Here is a 23,433-nt window from a genome sequence, read left to right on the forward strand (position 1 = left end):
ACTTACTTCACTTAACATAATGAGGTCTGTCTATATTGTCAGAAACGGCACGATTTGTTTTTTTTGGGGGGTTTTGCAACATACCCACTTTATTTCATTTCAGCACAGCTGGTGGTTGGGTTAGGAATTGCTAGGTTTTTGTTTTTGTTTTGGCTGAATAAGATTATACACTTAGACACACACTGCAGTTTCTTTATTTATGGACACTTAGGTTGCTTATATATCTTGGCTATTGTAAGTAATGCTGCAGTGAACATGGGGGTGTACATATCTTTTTAAATTGTTTTTGTTTTCTTTGGATACATACCCAGAAGTGGAATTGCTGGATTGTATGGTAGTTCTATTTTTAAGTTTTTGAGGAACCTCCATAATATTTTCCATAGTGGCTGCACCAATTTACATTCCTACCAGCAGTGCAGAAGTTCCCTTTTCTCCACATTTTCACCAACACTTGTAATTTCTACTCTTTTTGATGATAGCCATTCTGACAGGTGTGAGGTGATACCTTCTTGTGTTTTAGATTTGCATTTCACTGTTGATTATTGATGTAGAGCATCTTTTCATGTACCTGTGGCCCATCTTTATGTCTGTGGTGGTAAAAATGTCTGTTCAGATCTCCTCATTTTTAACTAGATTGTTTTTTGCTATTGAGTTGGATGAGTTCTTTATTATTTTGGATATTGACTCTTTTTTGGATATATGATTTGCAGATATCTTCTTAGTGTGTTGCCTTTTTATTTTGTTGTGCAAAAGCTTTTCAGTTTGATATAGTCCCACGTACTGATTTTTGCTTTTGTTTTTGCTTTTTGGTATCAGATTAAAAAAAAATTATTGTTAAGAACTGTTGAGGACTTTACCACCTATGGTTTCTTTTAGGAGTTTTACAGTTTCAGGTCTTAAATTCAAGTCTTTAATCCATTTTGAGTTACTTTTTGTGTGCGGTATAGTAGAGTTGTGTAGCTTTGTTCTTTCACATGTGGCTGTCCAGTTGTCCCAACATTACTGAAGAGGCTATCTTTTCCCCCATTGTATATTCTCACCTTGTTTGTTGTAAATTAATTGACCATATATGCATGGGTTTATTTATGGGTCCTCTACTCTGTTGCATTGATCTCTGTCTGTTTTTCTGCCAATACTGTACTATTTTAATTACTATAGCTTTGTAATGTAGTTTGAAATCAGGGAGCTTTTTTTCTCAAGATTGCTTTGGCTATTAGGGGTCTTTTGTTGTTCCATACAAATTTTAGGATTGTTTTTTCTGTTTTTGTGAAAAACCTCATTGGCGTTCTGATGGGAATTGCATTGAATCTATCAGATGGCTTTGCGTAATGTGGACATTTTAACAATATTTTTCCAGTCTGTTAGTATGGAATATCTTTCCATTTATTTGTTTTTTCATTAATTGCCTTCATTAGTGTCTTATGTATATCTGTACAGTGTTTGTCTTCAACATACAGGTCTTTCACCTGCTTGGTTAAGTTTACTTCTAGGTGTTTTATTCTTTTTGATGCAGTTGTAAATGGAATTGTTTTCATAATTTCTTTTTCTGGTAGTTCATTATTAATGTATAGAAATACAGCAGATTTTATATTCTTCAACTTTACTGAATTCATTTATTCTACATTTTTTTTTATGGAGTCTTTAGGGTTTTCTCTATATGTCATCTGCAAATAACAAGTTTTACTTCTTTTCCAAATTGGATACCTTTTATTTTTTTTTCTTGCCTGATTGCTCTGCTAGGACTTTCAATCTGATGTTGAATAAAAGTGGTGAGAATAGGCATCCTTGTCTTACTCCTGATCTTAGAGGAAAAGCTCTCAGCTTTTCACCATTGAGGTTGATGTTAATTGTGGGCTCATCATATATGGCCTTTATTATGTTGAGGTACATTCCCTCTATACCTGCTTTTTTTGAGCGTTTTTATCATAAATGAAGGTTGAATTTTGTCAAATGCTTTTTCTGCATCTGTTAAAATGATCACCTGATTTATATCCTTCATTTTGTTAATGTGGTGTATCGTATTGACTTATTTGGGGATATTGAACCATCCTTGAATCTCTAGAATAAATCCTACTTGATCATGGTGTGTGACCCTTTTATTGTATTGTTGAAATCGGTTTGATAGTATTTTGTTGAGGATTTTTACATCTGTGTTCATCAGGGATATTGGCCTGTAATTTTCTTTTCTTGTGGTCTCTTTGTCTGGTTAAGTTACATTGGTCTCATAAAATAGAGTTCCCCATTTTGTTTTTTGGAAGAGTTTGAGAAGGATTGGTATTAAGTATTTTTTGAATGGCGAAATTCACCAGTGAAGCTTTTGTTTGTTGGAAGATTTTTGATTATTCATTCAAGTCTCCTTACTAGTAATCGGCCTGTTCAGATTTTCTATTTCATCATGATTCAGTCTTGGTAGGTCATATGTTTCTAGGAGTTAATCCATTTCTTCCAAATAGGCCCAGCATTTTGGTGTATAATTGTTCATAGTAGTCTCTTGTGATTTTTTTGTATTTCTCTGGTATCAGTTGTAACATCCCCTCTTTTATTCATTTCATACTTAAATATGAGGCTAAGGTCCCTAGTTTACAAGGTAGAAAAGATCTGTAGAGAAGACTTAATAGTGTAGCAGGTAATTCAAATCAGAGGAGAAAAATTTTGATTATCTATCTTGATAATTAAAGCTTAAACTGGTCTCGTTGCTATTTAGTGCCTTGAGTTTAGAGAATGTAACCCTCTGAAGTAAGTAGAAAAGTCTCTGAGGAAAGTAGAAGAATGAGAATGGATTCTTGGTTCACAACGGCCAAAGGTGTAGTGAGTGTCTAATATACTGCAAGAGAATTTCTTAGCTTTGATTTCTTTCCTCTGAATTTCCCATTGGTAGTTGTATTCACTGCTTCTTCATTCCTGCTTATATAAATGGTTGATTGGTCCAGCACAAGAGAGGAAATCCTCATCATTATCAGTTCCCTCTTTTTATGCTTGTATTAATTGGCTTTTCACCAGAGTGGCAATCAACTAATTACTCTTTGAGCATTCAGGTACTTTTCATGTCTTTATCAGCCATGTACACTGTAGCTCCAGTCTGAGTATGTTTATCTAAGAAAATATACAAGTCCTTTAGGGCTTAGGAAGAAAGAATCTAAAGCAGATTCTAATGAAAGCCATTTTTGAATAAACTGTTTGATTGGAGATGGATTATTATAAGAATCTCCTGGAAAGTTTTAGAAATAGAAATAATTAGAGCAAATGTGTAAAGTATATGGAGAATCAATATTAACTTTTCTGCATTGGTGTGAGTTTTTGCTATAATTGGCTCTGTAAGTTTCTTATGAATTGTAGAGTTTAAGGAACAATCTGCACCATATATATGATAGAATGCTACTGAATGCCGTACTAGATTTGTGCCTGCATCCATCTGTGTCGTGCACTAGGGGGCATTAAAATCACAAAGGATCTTCAGATACATATTTTTCAATTTGGGAATATTTTCAGCAGTGAGTCCTTGTCCTTATTCTTCTTATACTAAGTGCACAGGTGTCTGTTGACAGCCTATATGTCTATTTAATTTGAAAAGAACTGTCTTTTCAGCCATACTCCTACAAAGAGGAAATTCGTCCGTCAACAGTGTCATATTCAAATGCAGAGGATAACGATCTACATAATCCCTCCAGTACTCCTTTCATGAATTTCCTTGCCCATCTGAGGAAGATGCGTCATTTATGGATGTTTATTATAATTTCTCATACTTACCCCGAGGATTATCATCTGTGATCCTCAGATTTGTGGAGTTCTGCTTTATTTAAAACGGCACCCAGAATGTGTGGGGAGTTACGGTAGTTATTTCAAAGGTTATCTTCTTGCTGAGATAAGAATGTACTGGCCTTATATTGATTGTGGAATCATTGAGAATTATAAAACGAACAAATTTTCCCTGTTTTGGTCCCATATGATGAAAATCATGTCCTGGTAAAACATAAACAACTTCCATACTACTGAAGTATGAAAAAGCAATATTTGAATGTTGATATGTTAAATTCATAGTAAAACTTTTATATTCAGATTATTTCAAAGTAGGTTTCATATTCCTTAGACCTTTACTCTATTCTGATTTTGTATTATTATTAAGTTTTTATTTAAATTCTAGTTAGTTAACATACACAGTGTAAAATTGTGTAATACTAGTTTCAAATGTACAATATAGTATTTCAGCACTTCCATACATCACCACTTGGTGCTCATCAAACTTTTATATGTATTATGCTAAAATCTAATGTCTTGATGAAGTTCAAATTTAGTTATGTGATAATTTTAAGAAGTTTTAGGACAGTTCAGATTTTCCATCATAAAGCAGATAGAATATGTACATATTATTTACTGATACATCTTTCTAGGTGTCCATTTACTCGTATCCTCTTCTTTTATAATATTAAGGTCTTCAAACTGAAATCAACACTTTTGAAATGTTTCCTAATTCATGTATTAAACTAAGGATAAAGTTAATAACATGTGAGCCCTTTCTTTATATGCAGACAATCAGGATGGCTGGGATGGCAAACAAGAAAGTGAGGAACGGCTTTTTGGGAGCCAGGAAATCATGACTGAGAAAGATATGGAATTATTTCGTGATATCCAAGAACAAGCACTGCAGGTAAAGTTGGATATGCAGAGTGGACAATTAAATACTTTGGTCGTGAATGAGAAACAGGATTAATTGTATTGGGATAGAGCAGTAAGTAACAGCAATTTATTCATCCATCTGGTCTGCAGATAGATGTGGTTTGTGCATATATGTAGTTCTGCTTGTTAAGGTATTCCTTTTAAACATTGTGACTTCTTTGGTTTTGCAGATAAACAGGTTGCTTCTGACTACCAGTATTAAATGAGTTTGGTGTATTTATTTTCTGTCTTGAAGAGTTTGGGATTTGACCAACAAACAAAAACCAAGCTCCTTTCAAGTGATAAAACACCCATTTTCATTACTTCAGTAAATATTTATTAACTGCTTTTGCCTTGATCCTTTGGGACATGTAGCAAAATATAAATGTATAGACAAAGAACCTGATTAGGCTTCAGATGCTGAAGAAGCCAATGTGAATGACAAGATTCCTTCTCTCAAGTATAGTCCTGGAGAGACTAAATGAATAATTTCATTCATGTAAAAAGTGTAATTATAGGGTACATGGTGTTTTGGAAGAATAGGGAGCAAGCATTTGTCTAAGCATGGGGAGGTCAGAGGATTCGTTGATGGGAAATACTATTTGAGCTGGTCTTACAAAGAATATGTAGGAATTGATCCAGATGACAAGGAATGGGGTCCTTTATAATCAGAAGGAACAAAAATGCAAAGACTTGAAAATGGGGGAAACAAAGCATGTTTTCACTAACTTGTGGGAATAAATTTCCACATAGGATAAAGAACACTGGGTGTAGATAATGACAAGAGATGAGATTGGAAAAGCACAGGGCTAGATCATAAAGGCTCTTCTATATTAAGTTCATTTATCTTGTGTTTTTTCTTTCTTTGCCACCAACTCACTATGTTAGCCAAGTTGAGTTCTATCTCTTGTCTTGAAAGTAAGAGTTTATAGTTTTATCAGCATGATACTGGGGATTCCTGTTGTGCAGGTGAAATTCTTGGGATTAAGAAACCTATTTGTGCATAGATTGTTTATGTAGATCATTCTGTGAGTATTTTTTAAAAATAACAATATGAATAGTCAGCAAACATTTACTGAGCATTCTACCATCTTGTGATTTCACAGAGTGTTAACTTTGAGTCAGATAGATCTTCATTCAATTTGTGGTTTGTCATTTACTAACTTCTACTTTGGGAAGGTTGTTTAACCTCTGAAAGCACATTTCTTTTCCTACCAATAAGTAAAACAAAGTGCTATAGGTACTATAGTAGAAATTCACATGGAATTCAGTGGGAATTCAAAGAAGGAATTAGTAGTTCCTTTGAAGAACTTTTTTTACTGATTAAGTTGTAGACATAATGCTAATGTCCTTTTACTCTTACTTATTTGTGTGTATTTCCTAAAAACAAGGACGTGCTTGTACATGACCACAGTACAATCATCAATCAGGAATTTAACACAGATAAAGTATATTATCCAACCTGGAGGTTTTATTCAAATTTTAGCAGTTATGCCACTAATGTTCTTTTATAGCAAAAGGGGGAAAAGAAAACAACTTGCCCTGGTTCGTTTTATCTAGTCTAGGATCATGTGTTTCACTTAGTTGTCATGTCTCCTTAGTCTCCTTTAACCTGGAACAGCTCTTCAGTCTTTATCTTTCATGATCTGGACAGTTTTGAAGTACGCAAATCATGTATTTTGTAGACTATCCATTAGTTTGTGCTTGTTTTATGATTCATCATGATTAGATTCAGGTGATCTACTTTTGGCAGAAATACTATAGAGACGATGTGTCCTCCTCTCTGCATCGTATCAGGAGGTATGTAGTATTAATTTGTCCTATTACGAATGATGTTAACTCTGATCACTTGGTTAAGGTAGTATTCTGCCTTGTTGCTTCCCTGTAAAATTATTTTCCTTCTATAAATATCTTGCAGCAATACACTTTGAAACCACGTAAATGTACCCTATTTCTTTTCAAACTTTTATCCACTAGATTTAGCATCCAGTGGTGATTTTTGCCTGAAACTGTTGTTTTGTTGGTTATTAAACAGATGATATTCTAATTTCATCATTCCTTTTATGTCTATTAATTGGCATTCTAGTGTAAGGAAGGTCCTTTTTTTCTTTCCATTTATTCATTTCATTTAGACTTGAAGATTCTTATGACTTATAATTTGTTGCTATCAATATTTGTTTTGATGCTTAAAATTGTTCCACATTTGGGTAGGGGAGCTTTTTCAAGCCTGCTCCTGTGTCCTTTTGACATGGCTTGTTCATTTTTTTTTTTACTTTGTCCGGTTGATTCAACTCTTTTTTTTTAATTGAGATAACTGATATATAACATTATACTAGTTTCAGATGTACAACATAATGATTTGATTTTTTTTTTTTAATGTTTATTTTTGAGAGAGAGAGAGAATGTGTGTGCGCAAGTGGGGCAGGGGCAGGGGCAGAGGGCGAGGAGGACAGAGGATCTGAAGCTGTCTCTGTGCTGACAGCAGAAAGCCCAATGCAGGGCTCGAACTCCCAAACCACGAGATCATGACCTGAGTTGGACACTTAACCAACTGAGCCACGCAGGTGCCCCAACATAATGATTTGATGTTTATATATATAATCATTCTTACTTACCTTTGACCACAGCAATATGTTCCAGGGTCTTACTGTGCTGGCTGTCGATTTAGCCATTTCTCTAAGAATCCTTGGTTTCTTTTACTGGACAATGTGAGTAAATGGCAGTTTTGCCCTTTCACTTGCTCAGGTCCAGTGAGGTATTATTCTTGATTTTTTTCTCTCTCTTTTTCTATCTCATACTCCATATTTAATTCATCAGGAAATCCTGATAGTTTCCACCTTCAAAATATATACAGCTTATGACTACTTCTTACCACTTCCACGTCTACTACCTGAGTCAAAGCCACCATTATCTCTTGATTGGGCTTTTGTAATATCTCTATACTAATTTCCTTGCTTCTACTTTTGTCCCTCACCCCAGTCTGTAGTCCATATTCTTTATACAGGGCCGAGAGTAAATATTTTCAAACTTCAGTTGGATCATACCACTCCTCTGCACAGAAAATCTTTTATGTCTTTCAGTCTTGCTTAGAATTTTTAAAACCAAAGTCTTTATCCTTTTTTTTTTTTTTTTTTCCTTTTTCTTTAGACCCAGTATCATCTTGTGCCTGCCTGTTTCTTTAGCTACTCCCCTTGTTCTGGCCCTTGTTCACTCTACTCCAGCAACAGGCCTCCTGTTTCTTAGACACACCAAGCACTGTCCTGCCTGGGAGCCTTTTGTATTTACTGTTCCCTCTGCCTGGATTGCTGTTCCTCTAGTCTAGATGTCTAGTTGGCAGGGGTTGGAATAATAGGGTTGCAGAAAGAAAGATTGATAGAAAGAGTTAAAAGGGATGCTGAGGCCAAGTGGAGACAGTATAAATTTGTATCAACAGTAATCTGTGTGTTTCTTGCACATTTTATTAAACTTGTGATTGTCCATGTGTATATCGGCACCATGGAAATAAACAGCTAGATATTTAAATTCTAATTGGTCCTTATTTTCATTGGCAGTGCACTAAAATTCTTAGGATGGTAGTATTGGTCCGTGAGGTTCATTCACTTAGTATTCATGTGCCTGGCATGCTATGAGAGCTGTAGGGTGAACAAAAAGACATAGACTGCTTTCACAAAGCTTTCAGTTGCATGAGTAAGACAATAGACAATCATATAAATAAATCTGTAATTACAAACTGATAGCTAATAGGAAGAAAATAAAAATGCAGCAAGAGATTATAACAGGAGCTTCCTGATCTAGATTGCTGGAGATTGGGATTCCTCTTTTAGGGAAGTAATAATTTACACAGAGACTGAAACTTAAAAGATGAGTAGAAGGTCAGCAAGGCAAAGAGCTAGAAAGAAGAAATGTTCTGGACATAAGGGTACTGCTTGTGTAAATGTTCTGAGGTACCTAAGCACTTGGTAAGTTTGAGGAACTGTAAGAAGGCCAGTATAGCTTGAGTACGATGAATAAAAAAGCCATATAAAATGAAGCTGGAGAGAGAGATTGAAGAGATAAGTTAGGATTTGAGTTTTTATTGTAATTGTGGTAGGAAACCATTGAATGATTTCTAGCAAGGAAATAGCAGGATCATATTCACATTACAATTTGTTTTTTCCTGGGGTGCCTGGGTGGCTCAGTCAGTTGAGCATCAGACTCTTGATTTCGGCTCAGGTTATCATCTCACAGTTTGTCAGTTTGAGCCCTGCATCGGTCTCTGTGCTGGCAGTATGGAGCCTGCTTGGGATTCTCTCTCTCCCTCTTTCTCTGCCCTTACCCTGCTCATGTTCTTGTTCTCTCTCTCTCTCTCTCTCTCTCTCTCTCTCTGTCTGTCAAAATAAGTAAATAAATTTTTTTAAAAAATGTTTTTTCCTGGCCACTATATGAAGAATGGAGTGGAATTAGGCAAGAGAAGGCACAGAAATAAATTTAGAAATCAATTTATTGGCTTTTTCAATGGTTCAACTGAAAGAAGACAGTAGCTTAGACTAGAGAGATGGCAGTGGAAATGGGAGAGAAGTGGATGGTTTTAGAATATATTCTGGAGATGGAATCAGTAGAACTTGGTGATAGATTTGCCGTGTTGTTTGAGGGAGCAAGAGAACACTAGGATTGACTCACATGTTCTCTGACTTCATGGAATAGAGAAAGTGGGTTGAAACCAATTTTATTTTATATATTTTTTTATTTTCATAGAGCTTACCATCTCGTAGGAAATGTGCCCAAAAAAGCAAATCCAGTATTTGCTTTTGAGTGATTTTATTGAGTAATTGGGTTTTGTATGGTACATTACCTAAGTCAGTCAAGAATTACTGAAATGCTTATAAAAAGGGGGCCCTATTAATTGGTTTTGGTTGTTTTTTGTTTTGTTTTGTTTTAGTTTCAGGAGAAGTAAGAATATCATTTACCTGGTACTGTGTTTCATTAGCTATACAATGAATATGTTCATAAAAAGAAAAAAAAAAAAGAGCCACCTCCGAAAATAAAAGCATGAAAAATTAGTAGTATAAGCTTTTGTTCTGGAATTTTTTTTACAGTAATCTTATGGACTTGGAGTAAATGGTTTTTTTAAGAGTTCCACCACCAAAAAGAAGCATTTGTATTTGGCTCATCTCATTGGAGCATAGCAACCTTTCTGAAATATATACAATGATTTTTACGTAAAATGTCACCAAAGAACATGTTATATTTCCATGTTAATTTTAATGCTAATTTTGAAGGATTTTTGTGTGTGTGTGGTTGTAGAAAGTTAACAGAGCAATTTTGAAATCTATGTAGGCTATTAAAATATTTTTTTTCTTTGCATAAAGAATTGAACATTTATTAGAAATGGAATAAACTAGGTTCACCAAATCTCCTAACCTCATAAGGATTGTTATTACCATTTTACATATGAGGAAACCAAGACTTTTAGTTGAGTGACTTTCCTGAAGTTATGTAACTAGTAATGGCAGAAGTGGAATTTGAACCCAGGCCTGTATGGCTTCATATTTTATGCCCTTAATCATAATAATATCCATATTACCCTGTTAAAAAATGTTATGGAGGCATCAAAATCATAAGGCATGTGCATTTATGCAAGTAGGGCAAAGTACATAGGAAGACAAATAGCAAACAGTGACATAAGATTACTAGTTAATGTAAGTCATTGCTGTATTGAATGATACAGATTGTTCCATGTGGCAACAGTATATACTAAGATGAGTAAGAGCTGGTGTGATCTGAGATGATTACAGAAGAAACAGGCTTAAAGGATGATTCAGATTTAGGTAAATGGAGAGAATGAGGGCTTCCCAGGTAGAGTAACCAGCATTAAGTTGAGCTTTGAGGAATTAATGACAACTGTAAATGCAAGAGACATTGTGATTATTGGTCCCATGAGATCAACAAATACTTGTGGGCCTAATATGTGCAACTCACATTGTGGAGTTGATGTAGAAAACACAATAGCTGCTCATAAAGGTGTCACAATACAGGCAGTCCTTGCTTTGCACGTCACTGTGTTAATGGAAACATGTGCCTATTAGAATCGTGTCCATTCTGTATACATTGCTGTGGTGACTGATATTTGATCTCAGTTTAGGTATTCTTATGTTTCAGTTAACATGGCACCATGTAAAGTAAGAACTGCTTGTGGTTTAGTTTAATACGTAAAACAGTGAACTTTTGTTGGGCATTGGTAAGAAATATATTGAATTAGTAGTATAGGGCTGAAATTTGGAGGGCTTTAAAAGCTAGAAAGAGGACATTTGTCTTGGCTTGCCAGGATTTTAAGGTAACCCCATGACTGCTTTTTTGTTGTTGAAATGATTTCTCTTTGGTACTGGTGAAATTAGAGATGAGGAGTGGGAGATTGTTTTAGTGTCTTAAGCCATTTGTTAAGTTACATATTAAAGGCTAGTTAATTGTATTGAGTTCATTCATTTGACAGTTTAGCACGGTTTTATTGAGTATTTTTAAGATCCTGGTTAAGAGCCTAGGTATTAGAAATAGCCTGAACAGATCCAAATCCTACCTCTGCTAAGTGACCTTGGTCAAACAAGTTACTTAATAGGTTTGTTGAAAGGATTAAATGAGTTGATATCTGCAAAGTGCTTAGCATGCCATTCACGTAGTGAGCACTAAATAAATGTGAGCTTCTGCTAGTTATCTTAGTAAGTGCTAGAAATACTTAGATAAATAGGAAATGTGTCCCTGTTCTCCAGTCGAAGAGTCATTTATAAATAAATAAAGCCATGTGGTTAGTAATAGTATCCTTTTACTGTGTGTCAGGTACTGCATTCAACGTCATATATAAATTTTGTCATTTAGTTCAACCTTGTTACTTGTTCCTGTTTTACAGATGAAGGAACTGAAGCTTTAGAAGGATTGTCTTACCTAGAATTATATAGTTGTTGGTATCAGAGTCAGTATTTGAACCCACAGTCTGACTTCTGATCCTTAACTCTTAATTTCTAGTTCATGGTCTGCTACCATAGAGATAGGCATAAGATGATATGAGAATGAACAGGAAGGCATCTGTCTAGGGATGTTAGGGGAGCCTTCATAGAAGAGGTGCTATTTGAGCAGGCTGTTGAGGGAATGAGTAAGAATTTACTATTGGGCAAAAGGAGGAAAGCATTTCAAAAAGAACAATTTGAGTGTGAGAAAGCATATTGAACCCTTGGAGCTGCATGTAGCTTGTTTGGCTGAAGTTCAAGTAAGAAATGAGATTGAAATGGTAAGGACAGACCAGATCGCAAAGTTCCCATGGTCCTTGTGAGAAAGTTTGCACTCTTTTTTAGTTACAGTAGCTCTTTAAAGTAGTTAAATAGCTCTTGAGTTGAAGACTTTTTAAAAAGAGTGACATGATTGTATTTGCTTTTAGAAACTCAACTTCAGTGATTCGGTAAGCATTGGATTGACGAAGACCTGGACAAGGACATCTACCAGTCTGATGATTACAGTAGTCAGAACAAGAAGTGACTAGGACTGAATGAAGGTGGAGGAGATACAGTAGCAGAGATTTTGAGAAAGATTTAGGATAGAATGGGAAAAACATGGTGTTGGGAGTTGGGGTTGAAGGAGAGGGCAGAACCAAGTAAGCCATTGTAAGGACTATCGCTTTTACTTTGAGTTAGGTAGGAACTCTTGGAGGACTTTGAGTAGAAGAGTGACATAGGTTTTAAAGGATTACTCTGGCTTCTGTGTAGAATGAGGGGAAAATACAGAAACTGTGAGAACTTAGGAGGCTATTAGAATTATCCAAGTAAGAGATACAGTGGTTTGTATCATAGTGGTAGTGGTAGAATTGGAATTCTGATTATGTTTTGAAGGCGGTAGACCATTAGATATGCTGATGGATTGGATGGTTGTGAAAACCAGGAATCAAGGATGATGCTAGAGCACAGTTGGAGGAAGGAGTTGCTGTTTGCTGAGATGTAGAAGAATACCGGAGGAACAGGTTTGAGGGGGAAAAAAAAGATCAGGAGTTTGATTTTGAGTGCATTAAACTTGAGGTTCCTATAAGGCATTCAGGAGAGGAGATATCAAGCCGACAGTGGGATAGTATATGTCTGGAGCTCAAAGTGCAGGTCTGGACTGAAAATTTAAATCCAGGACTTGTTAGCAAGTTGGTGGTACTTAAAGAAATGAGGCTAGATGAGGTCACCAAAGAAAAGGAGGGACCTTTGAGAAGTCCCTTTTTAGAGATTGGAGAAACTGTGAATGGCTAGGGAAGGAGGAAAAAACTTGGAGATACTGGTTCCTTACTAGCCAATTGAAACAAAATGTTTCAAGAAGGAGGGAATGGAAAATTATGCGGATAGGTCTGAGGACTGAAAATTGACCATCAGATTTAGTAACATGGAGGTAATCTTGAGAAAGTTTCCATAGTGAAGGAGGGGGAAGATGAAAATATAATTGGAACTGGTTTGAGAAAGAAAAGAGAAATTGGTTATAGAAGTAATATGGGGGCTACTATTTTGAGGTAGTTTGCAGTGGAGGGGAACAGAAGGAGAATATTTGGGTGAAGATGTGAGGGCAAAAGAAGGTATCCATTTTTTTTTTTTTTTAATATGGGAGAAATAGCAGTAGTTTTTATGCTGATAGGAATGATCTAGTGGATAGAAATCTGATGATGCAAAAGAGGGAAGGGAAGATTGTTGGAATGTAAGAGAGGATGTCATCTAATGCACAGGTGAAAGCGTTGGCTTTAGATGGGAGCATAGACCATCTAGACATAATATTAAGGAAAGGTAGGCTATGTGGGCACAGAGGGTAAACATACAGATGTGGCCTTGGAAAGCTTTGGAAGTTCTCTTGTGATTGCTTCTTAGTTTTCTAGTGTAGTAGAAAGCAAAGGCATTGATTGACAGTGAAAATGGGGTAAGAGGTGTGTTGGAGGCTTAAAGAGATAGGAGAAAGTATAAAAGAATTTTTTAGGAGAATCGAGAGAGTGAATGGAGTTAGAGAACCATCAAGGGCCTGTTTGAGGTCAGTAGTTAAGAATTACAAATTACAAGTTAAGGGGCACCTGGATGGCTCAGTCAGTTAAGCAGCCGACTTCGGCTCAGGTCATGATCTCCCAGTTTGTGAGTTGGAGCCCTGAGTCAGGCTCTGTGCTGACAGCTCAGAGCCTGGAGCCTGCTTCGGATTCTTGTGTCTCCCTCTCTCTCTCAGCTCCTCCCCCACTCGTGCTCTCTCTCTCCTTCAAAAATAAACATTAAAAAAATTAAAAAAAAAAAAAAGAATTACAAATTGAGGAGTGCCTGGGTGGCTCAGTTGGTTAGGCGTCCAGCTTAGGCTCACATCATGATCTTGTGGTCCGTGGGTTCGAGCCCCGCATCAGGTTCTATGCTGACAGCTCAGAGCCTGGAGCCTGCTTCCTGTTCTTTGTCTTCCTCTCTCTCTCTGCCGCTTCCCCGCTCACAGATTCTGTCTCTCTCTCTCTTTCATAAGTAAATAAACATTAAAAAAAATTTTTTTTTTAATTACAAATTGAGTCTAGTCAGTTCTGTGTTTTTCTCTGACCATATCCGGATGTTGGATTATGTGGAGAACTGAATTTAACGAGAGTTGCGATTTTGTTGTTGAATTGGGAGAATATCAGGGAAGTTAAGGATATATGGAGGCAAAGATGAAGTACAGTAAAAGACCTTGGAATTTAAGCTGGATAAAGAGAAGGAGGGCATATGGAGAGTGAAAAACTGGTAGATCATTGGATTATAGGTCCTGTGGAAAGAAAGGGTAAGAGGGTTAAAGACAAAATCCTAGATTTTAATCAGTATTTAACGGTAAAGCAAAGGAGATGTCTAAGTGTAGACGAACAAAAGAGACATAGGAGAAGAAAGAGACAGAAGTAGCCTGGAATCACATCTACAATTCTGAGATCTGGAATCCTGAAAACTTAACAAAAAATTACTGTGGCAATACATTGTTGTACAACCATCACCATCATCAGTCTCCAGAATTTGTCTTCCCAGACTGAAACTCTGTACCCAATATACCATAATTTCCCATTCCTCCTTTGCCCATCCTCTGGCAATCACTATTCTACTTTGTGATTTTGAATTTACTGTAGGTAGGTCTCAGTGGAATCATAAAATATTTGCCCCTTTCTGGCTTATTTTACTTCGCATAACTTCTGTAAGGTTCATCCATGTTGTAGCATGTGTCAAAATTCCCTTACCAGAATTTATATATATATATATATCATTTGATATATGTATATACCATGAACGTTTATGCATTCATCTGATGGACACTTGAATTCCTTTTACCTTTTGGCTGTTGTGAATAATGCTGCTGTGAACATGGGTGGACAAATACCTGTTGAGTCTCTGCTTTCAATTCTTTTATATATTGCTGGTTCACACGAACATTCTGTTTAATTTTTTTTGAGGAACTGCCATACTGTTTTCCACAGTGCCTGCATCATTTTACATTTCCACCAGCACTGCTCAAGAGTTCTAGTTTTTCCACATCCTCTCCAACATTTGTTATTTTGTTTTTGTTTTGTTTTTTTGATAATATCCATTGTAGTAGGTGTGAAGTGGTATATCTCAAATGCATTTGCATTTCTCTAATGATAGTGATTTTGAGCATCTTTTCATGTGCTTACTGGCCATCTGTATATCTTCTTTGGAGAATGGAAAAAATTATAATTCATTTTGCAGTAAGATCTCATTTACCTAAACAGAACTGTTGGCAAAACATGGTGTTAACTGACATGAAACTATACATATTCTTTACTTACCCCATTTAATGTGAATATTTCCTATGCTTTGCTAAAGAAATACTAGTTTGTCTGATTATGGAGTGTTGCCCCAAATCCTACTGGGATTTCAGATACATATATAATACTTCTTTAACATTAGAAAAATTCAAGATTCCAAAGCACATTCCGTGTGAAGGGTTTTGGATAAGAGTCTGAACTTGTAGCTTCACTTCTTTGGATTTCAGATACATATGTAATACTTCTCTAACATTAGAAAAATTCAAGATTCCAAAGCACATTTTGTGCCAAGGGTTTTGGATAAGAGTCTGTGAACTTGTAGCTTCACTTCTTTGGAAAACTGAATTCCCGTTCTAAAAACCGTACAGAGAACTTTTGGAATTCAAAACATTAATTAATTGAGGGCAGTGCATCCTTTGTATCTCACCCCTCCCATTTTGTTCTTTTCTGTCTTTATTCTTTACTGTTGATGCTGCTTTCCTGAAGTTTTTTGCCTCTTAACTTCTCTGAGCCTTTTTCCCCATCTATGAAGTGGACATATTGTTTTCTACTTTGAGGAACAGATTGTGGGGATTAAATGAGATAAACAATATAAGGCATAGAGTCTGGCATAGTATCTGCTCCACAAATGCCGATTCTCTTTATTCTCTTTTTTCATGCTGTCTCCATTTGGGAGCATGTGAACTCATCCTTACATATCTCTTTCATCATGCAACTTCTGATCCCTAATGAACAGAATTATTTTTTATTACAGTGTTTCTATAGGAAAATGTTCAGATACTAGAAGACATCTCATTTCTCTACACTTCACATTCTGATACTAATAATAAGGGTATAGTCCTACCCTCTATTCCCACTTCAAAATGCCATTTTCCCGTGAGGAATGGAAAGGGTAGGCCAAGGGGGAGCTATCTAATGGAAGGCAAGAGGAAGGGAGCAGAACTGTGTCAAGATCAGTTGTAAATCAGTTGTAATCTTCATGTTTGTACCAATCTGGACTTGGAGGGGACTCTGGAAGAGTTGCTTCTATACATTGGAAATTGGAATTAGATCAGCCATTTAGTGGAGGTGGAGTTTTTGCAGAACAGTAACTTTTCTTATAAACTCCTACTAATAAAAGTTTTATTATCTAGAATAGGCATATGTAAAGTTATCTTTTGGTTTAACCCAATTATTAGTGCATTTAGTGCCCCCCGCCCCTTGCTTTCTTATATTGAAAGCTCCATTCTGACCAGGAATGTATGTCATCCTTTCAAAATGTTGGCATATTCAAATGAAAAGGAGGCACAGAGTGTGGCAGAATTCTAGTTAAAAGTTTTAAATATTATTTTTGTGCTCTACTGCTTTGGAAACCTTCATGTTTAATGAGAGAGTATTTGGCTGAAATTTAAAAATAAAATGACCTAGGAGAAGTGATGTTGTAATTTAGATCGGGCAGTCTGATTTTGGCAAGGACTGGGTTAACGAGTGGTTTGGATGCACCTGTTGCTTCCTCACCGCAGAGAGCCTTTGTTAACTTACCTTAGTGAATGGAAACACAGCAACACACTGGCTCTTGAGGCTTTCACAAGGGAGTTAGAGATGGTGGTGGAGGACAGAGGTGGATGAGCGCATGTGCCAGACATTTCATAGTGCAAAAAGGTGAGGATAGGTGAAGGCAGTGGGGGAAATCTGCTGTGAATCTAGTTCTGCACAGACTCTCTTAGTTGCGGTGATGTGCAAACAGTTATACTGGAACTGGATATCCACTTTCACATCGGGCATCCGCCTGGAGGAGCGACGGGCACCTGATGGGAAAGCCCTCAAAGAACAGGCAGTGCTGTGGCAGGTGCATCTTCTTCAACTTTTGTGCTTTCTATTTGATCAGGAAGTTAGATTTGTTTTCTGATACTTGGTCATTCTGATATGTTCTATCCTATTCTTATTGTTTTGAGCCTTGAAGATAGGTTAAAAGTTGCTACTTTATGAATTATAATACTTGATTCTGGAATGTAGTTTAAAGAACAGTGTTTTTAAAGCCTTTTTACAAAGTTCTGTTTTGGTTTTGAGAAATGAAAAAATCTAATTTTAACCCTGTCTTGTATTTGGTTTTAATGGTTTTTGCATTTGGGAGAGTCCCAGTATTCTTTGGCATCATAACACAATTGATCCAACTAATAGATGTTTGTCTTTGTTTTGAGATGTCTGAGGAAGAGGTTGAGGTTTCTCACCTGGCTGTACTCCAGTATGAAACCGGAGATAAGTCCCTTGGCCTTTTTATAAAAGGGAATGGTTAGAAAGGCCAGGGAGAGTTCTCATGAGTTGTAGTGAAGAGGCTTCTTCCTTAAATGAATTTACATAAATAGAAAATACCTGGTCTCTTTAATTTTGTTAGAAAGTGTGTGTGTGTGTGTGTGTGTGTGTGTGTGTGTGTGTGTGTATGTGTATCTGTCTGTCTGTCTGTCTATGGTCTCCAGTGAGACTCTTAATATATTATCTCTGGTTTTTAAAGCATAAAATTGAAGGATAATATTGTTTATTCTTTTGATGAAGAGTTATTAATACTGGATTAGGCTAAATTCTAACTCTTTTTAAGTCAGTGTTAATGTTAAATCTTAAAAATGAGTGTTTACAGAGTATTCATGATAAATGTACATATAGTGCATATATATTATATACGTAATACACTCACCTATGTGTGTATATATATGAATCTATTCCTATATTGGTTGTAGAGCAAATCAAATTGCTCTTGAATTTAAGGTTTTAAAACTTGATCTTTGTGCTTTTCAGTAATGTCTTGTATTTAAATTGCTGGTGTGGACATCATAAAGGCTTTACAAATTATTCTTCTTTTAGAGAGTATAGTTCAGGTTATTGCAGGGATGGGGGGCATCGAGATTGTTTTCATTATAAACAGAAGGCAGATAAAAGGGATAACAGTATGTGTATAACAGTATTTTTTTCCCTTTGGTTTAAATCTATAAAGAGCTACTAATGAAGGGAATTTTAGTGTAAAATGAATGGACTCTTTTGATACTTGTTTTGTCATATTCTTCTAATACTATCTACTTTCCCAAACCAGAAAGTCATTCTTTTCTCTGTGTGCATACATGTTTAGTAGGTCGTTTCTGTTGTCAGGTGAGGGAGGCACTGTATGTATGACGTGGGCGAGTGTGCAGAGCTCCCTCTTCCTCCTTGTTAAAAATTATGCTCTATCTTCTGTCCCCAAATGCCAGCAGTTTCTCTTTAATAACTAAGTCATTAAGGGGAGTAAATTTAAATGCGGAAAATATTAGCAGTATTATTAAATATGGAATATACAATGAGACCAACTGCATTTGGTTCTAAAAGATTTATTAGCATTTTTGTTCTTCATTAAAGTACCCTGTTTACAAAGAATAAGACCGCTTATTTCAAAACTTGTTAGCTTATTTCTGGCTTTTTTTGTTCTTCTGTGGAATCCTAAGAAGATGTTTAGTTTCAGATTTTTTTTTTTTTTATATCTATCTCAGTGTATTTAATTTAGCTAACTTTTGTGATGTATTTTTTGACTGCACAGAAAGTTGGAGTGACTGGTCCCCCTGATCCACAAGTTCGCTGTCCCTCTGTCATTGAGTTTGGGAAGTATGAAATTCACACCTGGTACTCCTCCCCATATCCTCAAGAATACTCAAGGTATGTTTTGAGAGACCCTTTACCTTCTGTTTTTAGATTCATAGAACTCCCAACACTAGATCTTGAGGACATTTTAGTCTGGCTCATCTTTATATATTTGAAGAAACTGGTGGCTTTTAAATGTCCATAGTAACAGGATATTTTGGCAGCCACTTAAACCCAGTTGGCTTTAGATTTTCTTTTTTCTTTTCTGTAACCTGTCCAAAGCTTTTATTTAAAGTTGGAAACCTGACGCATGGTCACAATGACAAGGGGAACATTTTTTCTTTAAGAGAAATTTGCCTTCATACTTCACACTAAGAATTGGAGAGAGATTCTTACAAGTTTTACTGGGTAGCCATTTATCTAAATTTTTATGATTTAACAAACCTAGTGAATGGTTTGTTTTCCCAGAAATACTTGGATAAATGGTATACAGTTATGTTACATGTAAATAGCTTGGGTTTCCTGACATTAAAAAGTCATCAGTCACCAGCTTTTTGGGATGAGGCAGCATGTTTAGTGAAGCCAAATTGGTTTCATGACTCAATTCTGACATTCATAAGCTGTATAACCTTAGAAGTTACCCAACTAGTCTGTACCTCAGTTTCCTCATCTGCAGAATGGGGATAAAAATAGTATTTACCTCATAGGGTTTATTTTGAGCACTGAGTTAAAACATGTAAATCGCTTAGAAAATGATTAAGTGCTCAAAAATGTCAGGTATTTTTTTTCCTTTAGGGTTGAAATTAAAAGAGTTGGAAAGTAAGATTTGGTCAAAAAATTAAACTTTGACATGTGACAGCTTACATTAATGTTCTCTTTAATCTGTAAACTACTTATATCTCAAGTTTCTCATTTAGCAGAGTGTTGTGAGGAATAATAAGTGCTCTGCGAGTTAAACATACGTTCAGAGTACTCTCGTTATTTGGCTTTTTACCTGTCTAGTAACACTGCTAGTCTAAGACATTAGCAAAAGTAATTATAATGACATTAATTTATTTAGTACTTTACAGTATACAGAGATCTTTAACATGGGTTATTACCAGAAGCTGGGAATAAGCCAGTATATTTGTTAAAAAACTAAAACTCAGTATTGTTTTTACTTTTTCTGTCCGCGTAATTTGATAGTTGGTTTCCAAACCTAAGCAGAAGTAGAAAAAAAATGAGTGAGAATGTTGCTATAGACATAGACCTCAGTGACCAAAAAAAAAAAAAAGAAGAGAAAGCAAAACTTCAGGAAACTAACACACAAGTTTATAAAACAGCAACTGAGAGCCAATTATCGTAAGGTCAGTTAACCCCGAACACTATGTTAGATCTTTTAGGCAGCATTCTATTTATATCCTGGGATAACAACAATTAATATGAGTTTGTTAAAAGAACATTAAATTATATTTATTGGTGACTATGTATTTATATTTATATATGTTAAAAGAGGGCAGGAAATTCCTCAACTACCTACAGAGCTCAGGTACTCAAGGCAGTTCCTCAGGAGTTCTGGATAGCCAGAGAATTAATTACAGGATCAATAAGAAATATGCTGAAGAATTAATTTCTTCATCAGGTTTAAAGTAAATTATTATTATAATTTATTTAGTGAGCTCTTTGCAAGCTATTCAAATCAAAAAAGCATGCTCAACTTAGGCAACAAAGTTTGTTCAACATGTGCATATATCAGCTGTTGCACGGATTGTGGTACAGATAGACTGAAACTGTTGGCACCTTGACTCTTGTACTCAAGGGGAGGAGAGGAAATTAACTTAGAAATGGAACTAGAGGGCCAGCCTCAGCACGCACTTTTAAGAGAATAATGAGAATGTAACCGTGAGGTTGTTGTCTTCTGAGATATGAAAAGGTTTCATTAAAAATGTTGCTTTTTATTCTGATTGGATTGTCACTAGAACCTGATTTCTTAATAAGATTTGAGGGAATTGGTTATCAGCTTATTCTTAATAAGCATTGCAGGCAGAAAAATAAATAACCACTAAGTAGGAATCAAAGCAGACGGCAGCAGTGTGATAAGAACTGTAAAATTTATCAACTTTCTTAAATAAAATTTTAGACATTTTCTGTACATTTCCTTATTCTTTGTGCCGTGTTCCAAGAAAATATTCTGTAGTTTAATAGGTTCTTTAGTAATTATGACTTTTTCTCTATTCATAATTATCTTAGTTACATTGAAAAAATTCATATATGGGGTACCTGGGTGGCTCAGTCGGTTAAGCGTCTGACTTCACCTCAGGTCACGATCTCGTGGTTTGTGAGATCGAGCCCTGCGTCAGGCTCTGTGCTGACAGCTCAGAGCCTGGAGCCTGCTTCGGATTCTGTGTCTCCCTCTCTTTCTGCCCCTCCCCTGCTCATGCTCTTTCTGTCTCAAAAATAAATAAAACATTAAAAAAAAGAAAAAACCATATGTCTAATTTAAACGAGTTTAGGCTTGTTTTACTTCTGAGTTCTATTAAAATTGAGTTGACTAAAATGTTTAGAACTCTTAATGCTTTCCAAATAATAAACTTATATCCTTACTTTGTTAATGACTATTTACTATTCTTTGCCAAATTCTAAGTTATTTTTTTGTTGTTAAAGGTTTTAAGGACTTTTTTAAAAATTCAAAATCCCAAAGCATGCAAAAACAGAACAATTGGGGCAAATGAAAAAGAAAAGATCTCAGTGTACTTGTGTGGGTCAGTCGGTTAAGCGTCTGACTCTTGGTTTCAGCTCAGGTCATGCTTTCACAGTTTGTGAGTTTGAGCCCCACGTCGGGCTCTGTGCTGATGGTGTGGAACCTGCTTGGGGTTCTCTCTCGCTCTCTCTCTTTCTCTCCCAAAATAAGTAAATAAACTTAAAAAAAAAAAAAGAATCCCAAAAGGATATTCTTTTGGGAAGTGGGATTATGCGTTATTTCCCATAATATCCAGATATTTGTGTGTGCATTGTATATGAAGTAATCTTGCATCCCTGACTTAAAAAAAGCAAAACAAAACAAAATAAAATCAACAACAGTGAAGCAGTAATGCTACTTTATGTGGAGCAGTATGATTAAGTCTTAGACATTGAATAGTATAAACCAGAGTTTTAACCCTAAGTTTCTCCAACAGGGCTGTGTGATGCTCATACATGGCAGACAGGTTCATAGAGAGCCCCACTCTGCCAATAAAACATGACATGGATGGGCTGAAGGCAAGAGTAACTGTGATCATGGGATATCCTCTACTCCCGAGTTGTTTAGAACTTAACTTTTTAATAACGTTTTTACAGTAAGATCATTAAAATCCTAAAGGATGGGTTCTATATAACTGAGTAGCTTAGGAAGTTTCCTCTCCCTTTTGATCCTGTTCCTGACTTGATTTGATGCATAGATTATGTACAGCCTCAGTTACTAAAGACCAACATCCTTAAGGTCTTTGGATGACTGTTAAATGATGAAGTAAAATGAATGAAAGGAGAATAAAATTATTCATAGTCTTAATCATAAATTAATGGTATCTTTAGTTATCATCATTGAGCGTGGTACTGGACTAAATATCTCTGGAATAATTCTGTATAGAGGTGGATATTACTCTCTTCATTTTCCAGACCAGGGCCCAGTAAACATACTCAAGACCATGCAGTTTCCAAGTAGCGGGACCAGGGTTTAATCTCACTTTTCTCTTACCACATAGCCATAGCTTTTAACCACTGAGCTTGTGCTGCTCCATATAGCATCTGTGTGTCTACCTTGATCTCACATAGCTTGTACCATGATCTTTTATTTAAGTAATATTTGATAGAATTTTTATTAAAATTTTACTGCAGGTGGACCTCTTATAAAGGCCACACAAACTGCTACTATCTTGGGCAATGTTCAGAAGCTAAGAAGATACTGTAGGAATTCCTGGGAAGAGTATTTGTATCATCTTAGAAGTAAGGGAAGCAATGCTTCTAAAGCACACATAGCTGCAGCCTAGTCCTGACTTCACAGGTGAGGGTGTCAGCAGAGTGGCTGATTTAGAATAAACTTTAGGTATGGAGGCTACATCCCATGATGCAGTTGATCTGGGCAACCATACACCTATTTGATAGTCAAGGACTAGGGCTGTCAGGAAGACAGTGACAAAAAGCAGCAGCCATCTTTAGGGCTAAGAGTATTCATACTCTATGACTATACTTCATTTGATGTGATCTCATGTTCTTCCTATATATTTTTTCAACAAGGAAACTTCAGCCATTTGTACTGTTAAAACTCCTGGAAAAACAAAATGTTTTATTATCAGATGATTCCCTTTAGACTAATAGTGTCATTCCAGTGGGCTTGGTTATAATAAAGTAAGAGGCTTTTAAAATGTTTTCAGCAAGAGCTGAATTGGAGTAAAGTAGATTATGATATTTGCTTTTACTTTGTTATTTTT

At 35.9% G+C, this 23,433-nt stretch overlaps 1 protein-coding gene across 4 annotated transcripts in view; it reads left to right on the plus strand.

Annotated features, from left to right (window-relative positions):
- KAT6A (lysine acetyltransferase 6A) overlaps positions 1–23,433 on the plus strand; it is a 113,924-nt gene that overhangs the window by 68,655 nt on the left and 21,836 nt on the right. For all 4 annotated transcript variants that reach the window (XM_045459189.1, XM_045459201.1, XM_045459197.1 and 1 more), the window contains exons 8-9: positions 4,527–4,645; positions 18,948–19,063. In XM_045459189.1, the coding sequence (XP_045315145.1) occupies positions 4,527–4,645; positions 18,948–19,063 (235 nt within the window). The remainder of the gene's footprint in view (positions 1–4,526; positions 4,646–18,947; positions 19,064–23,433) is intronic.

The sequence above is a fragment of the Leopardus geoffroyi genome, chromosome B1 (assembly GCF_018350155.1).
Source record: "Leopardus geoffroyi isolate Oge1 chromosome B1, O.geoffroyi_Oge1_pat1.0, whole genome shotgun sequence".
Lineage (NCBI taxonomy): Eukaryota > Metazoa > Chordata > Mammalia > Carnivora > Felidae > Leopardus > Leopardus geoffroyi.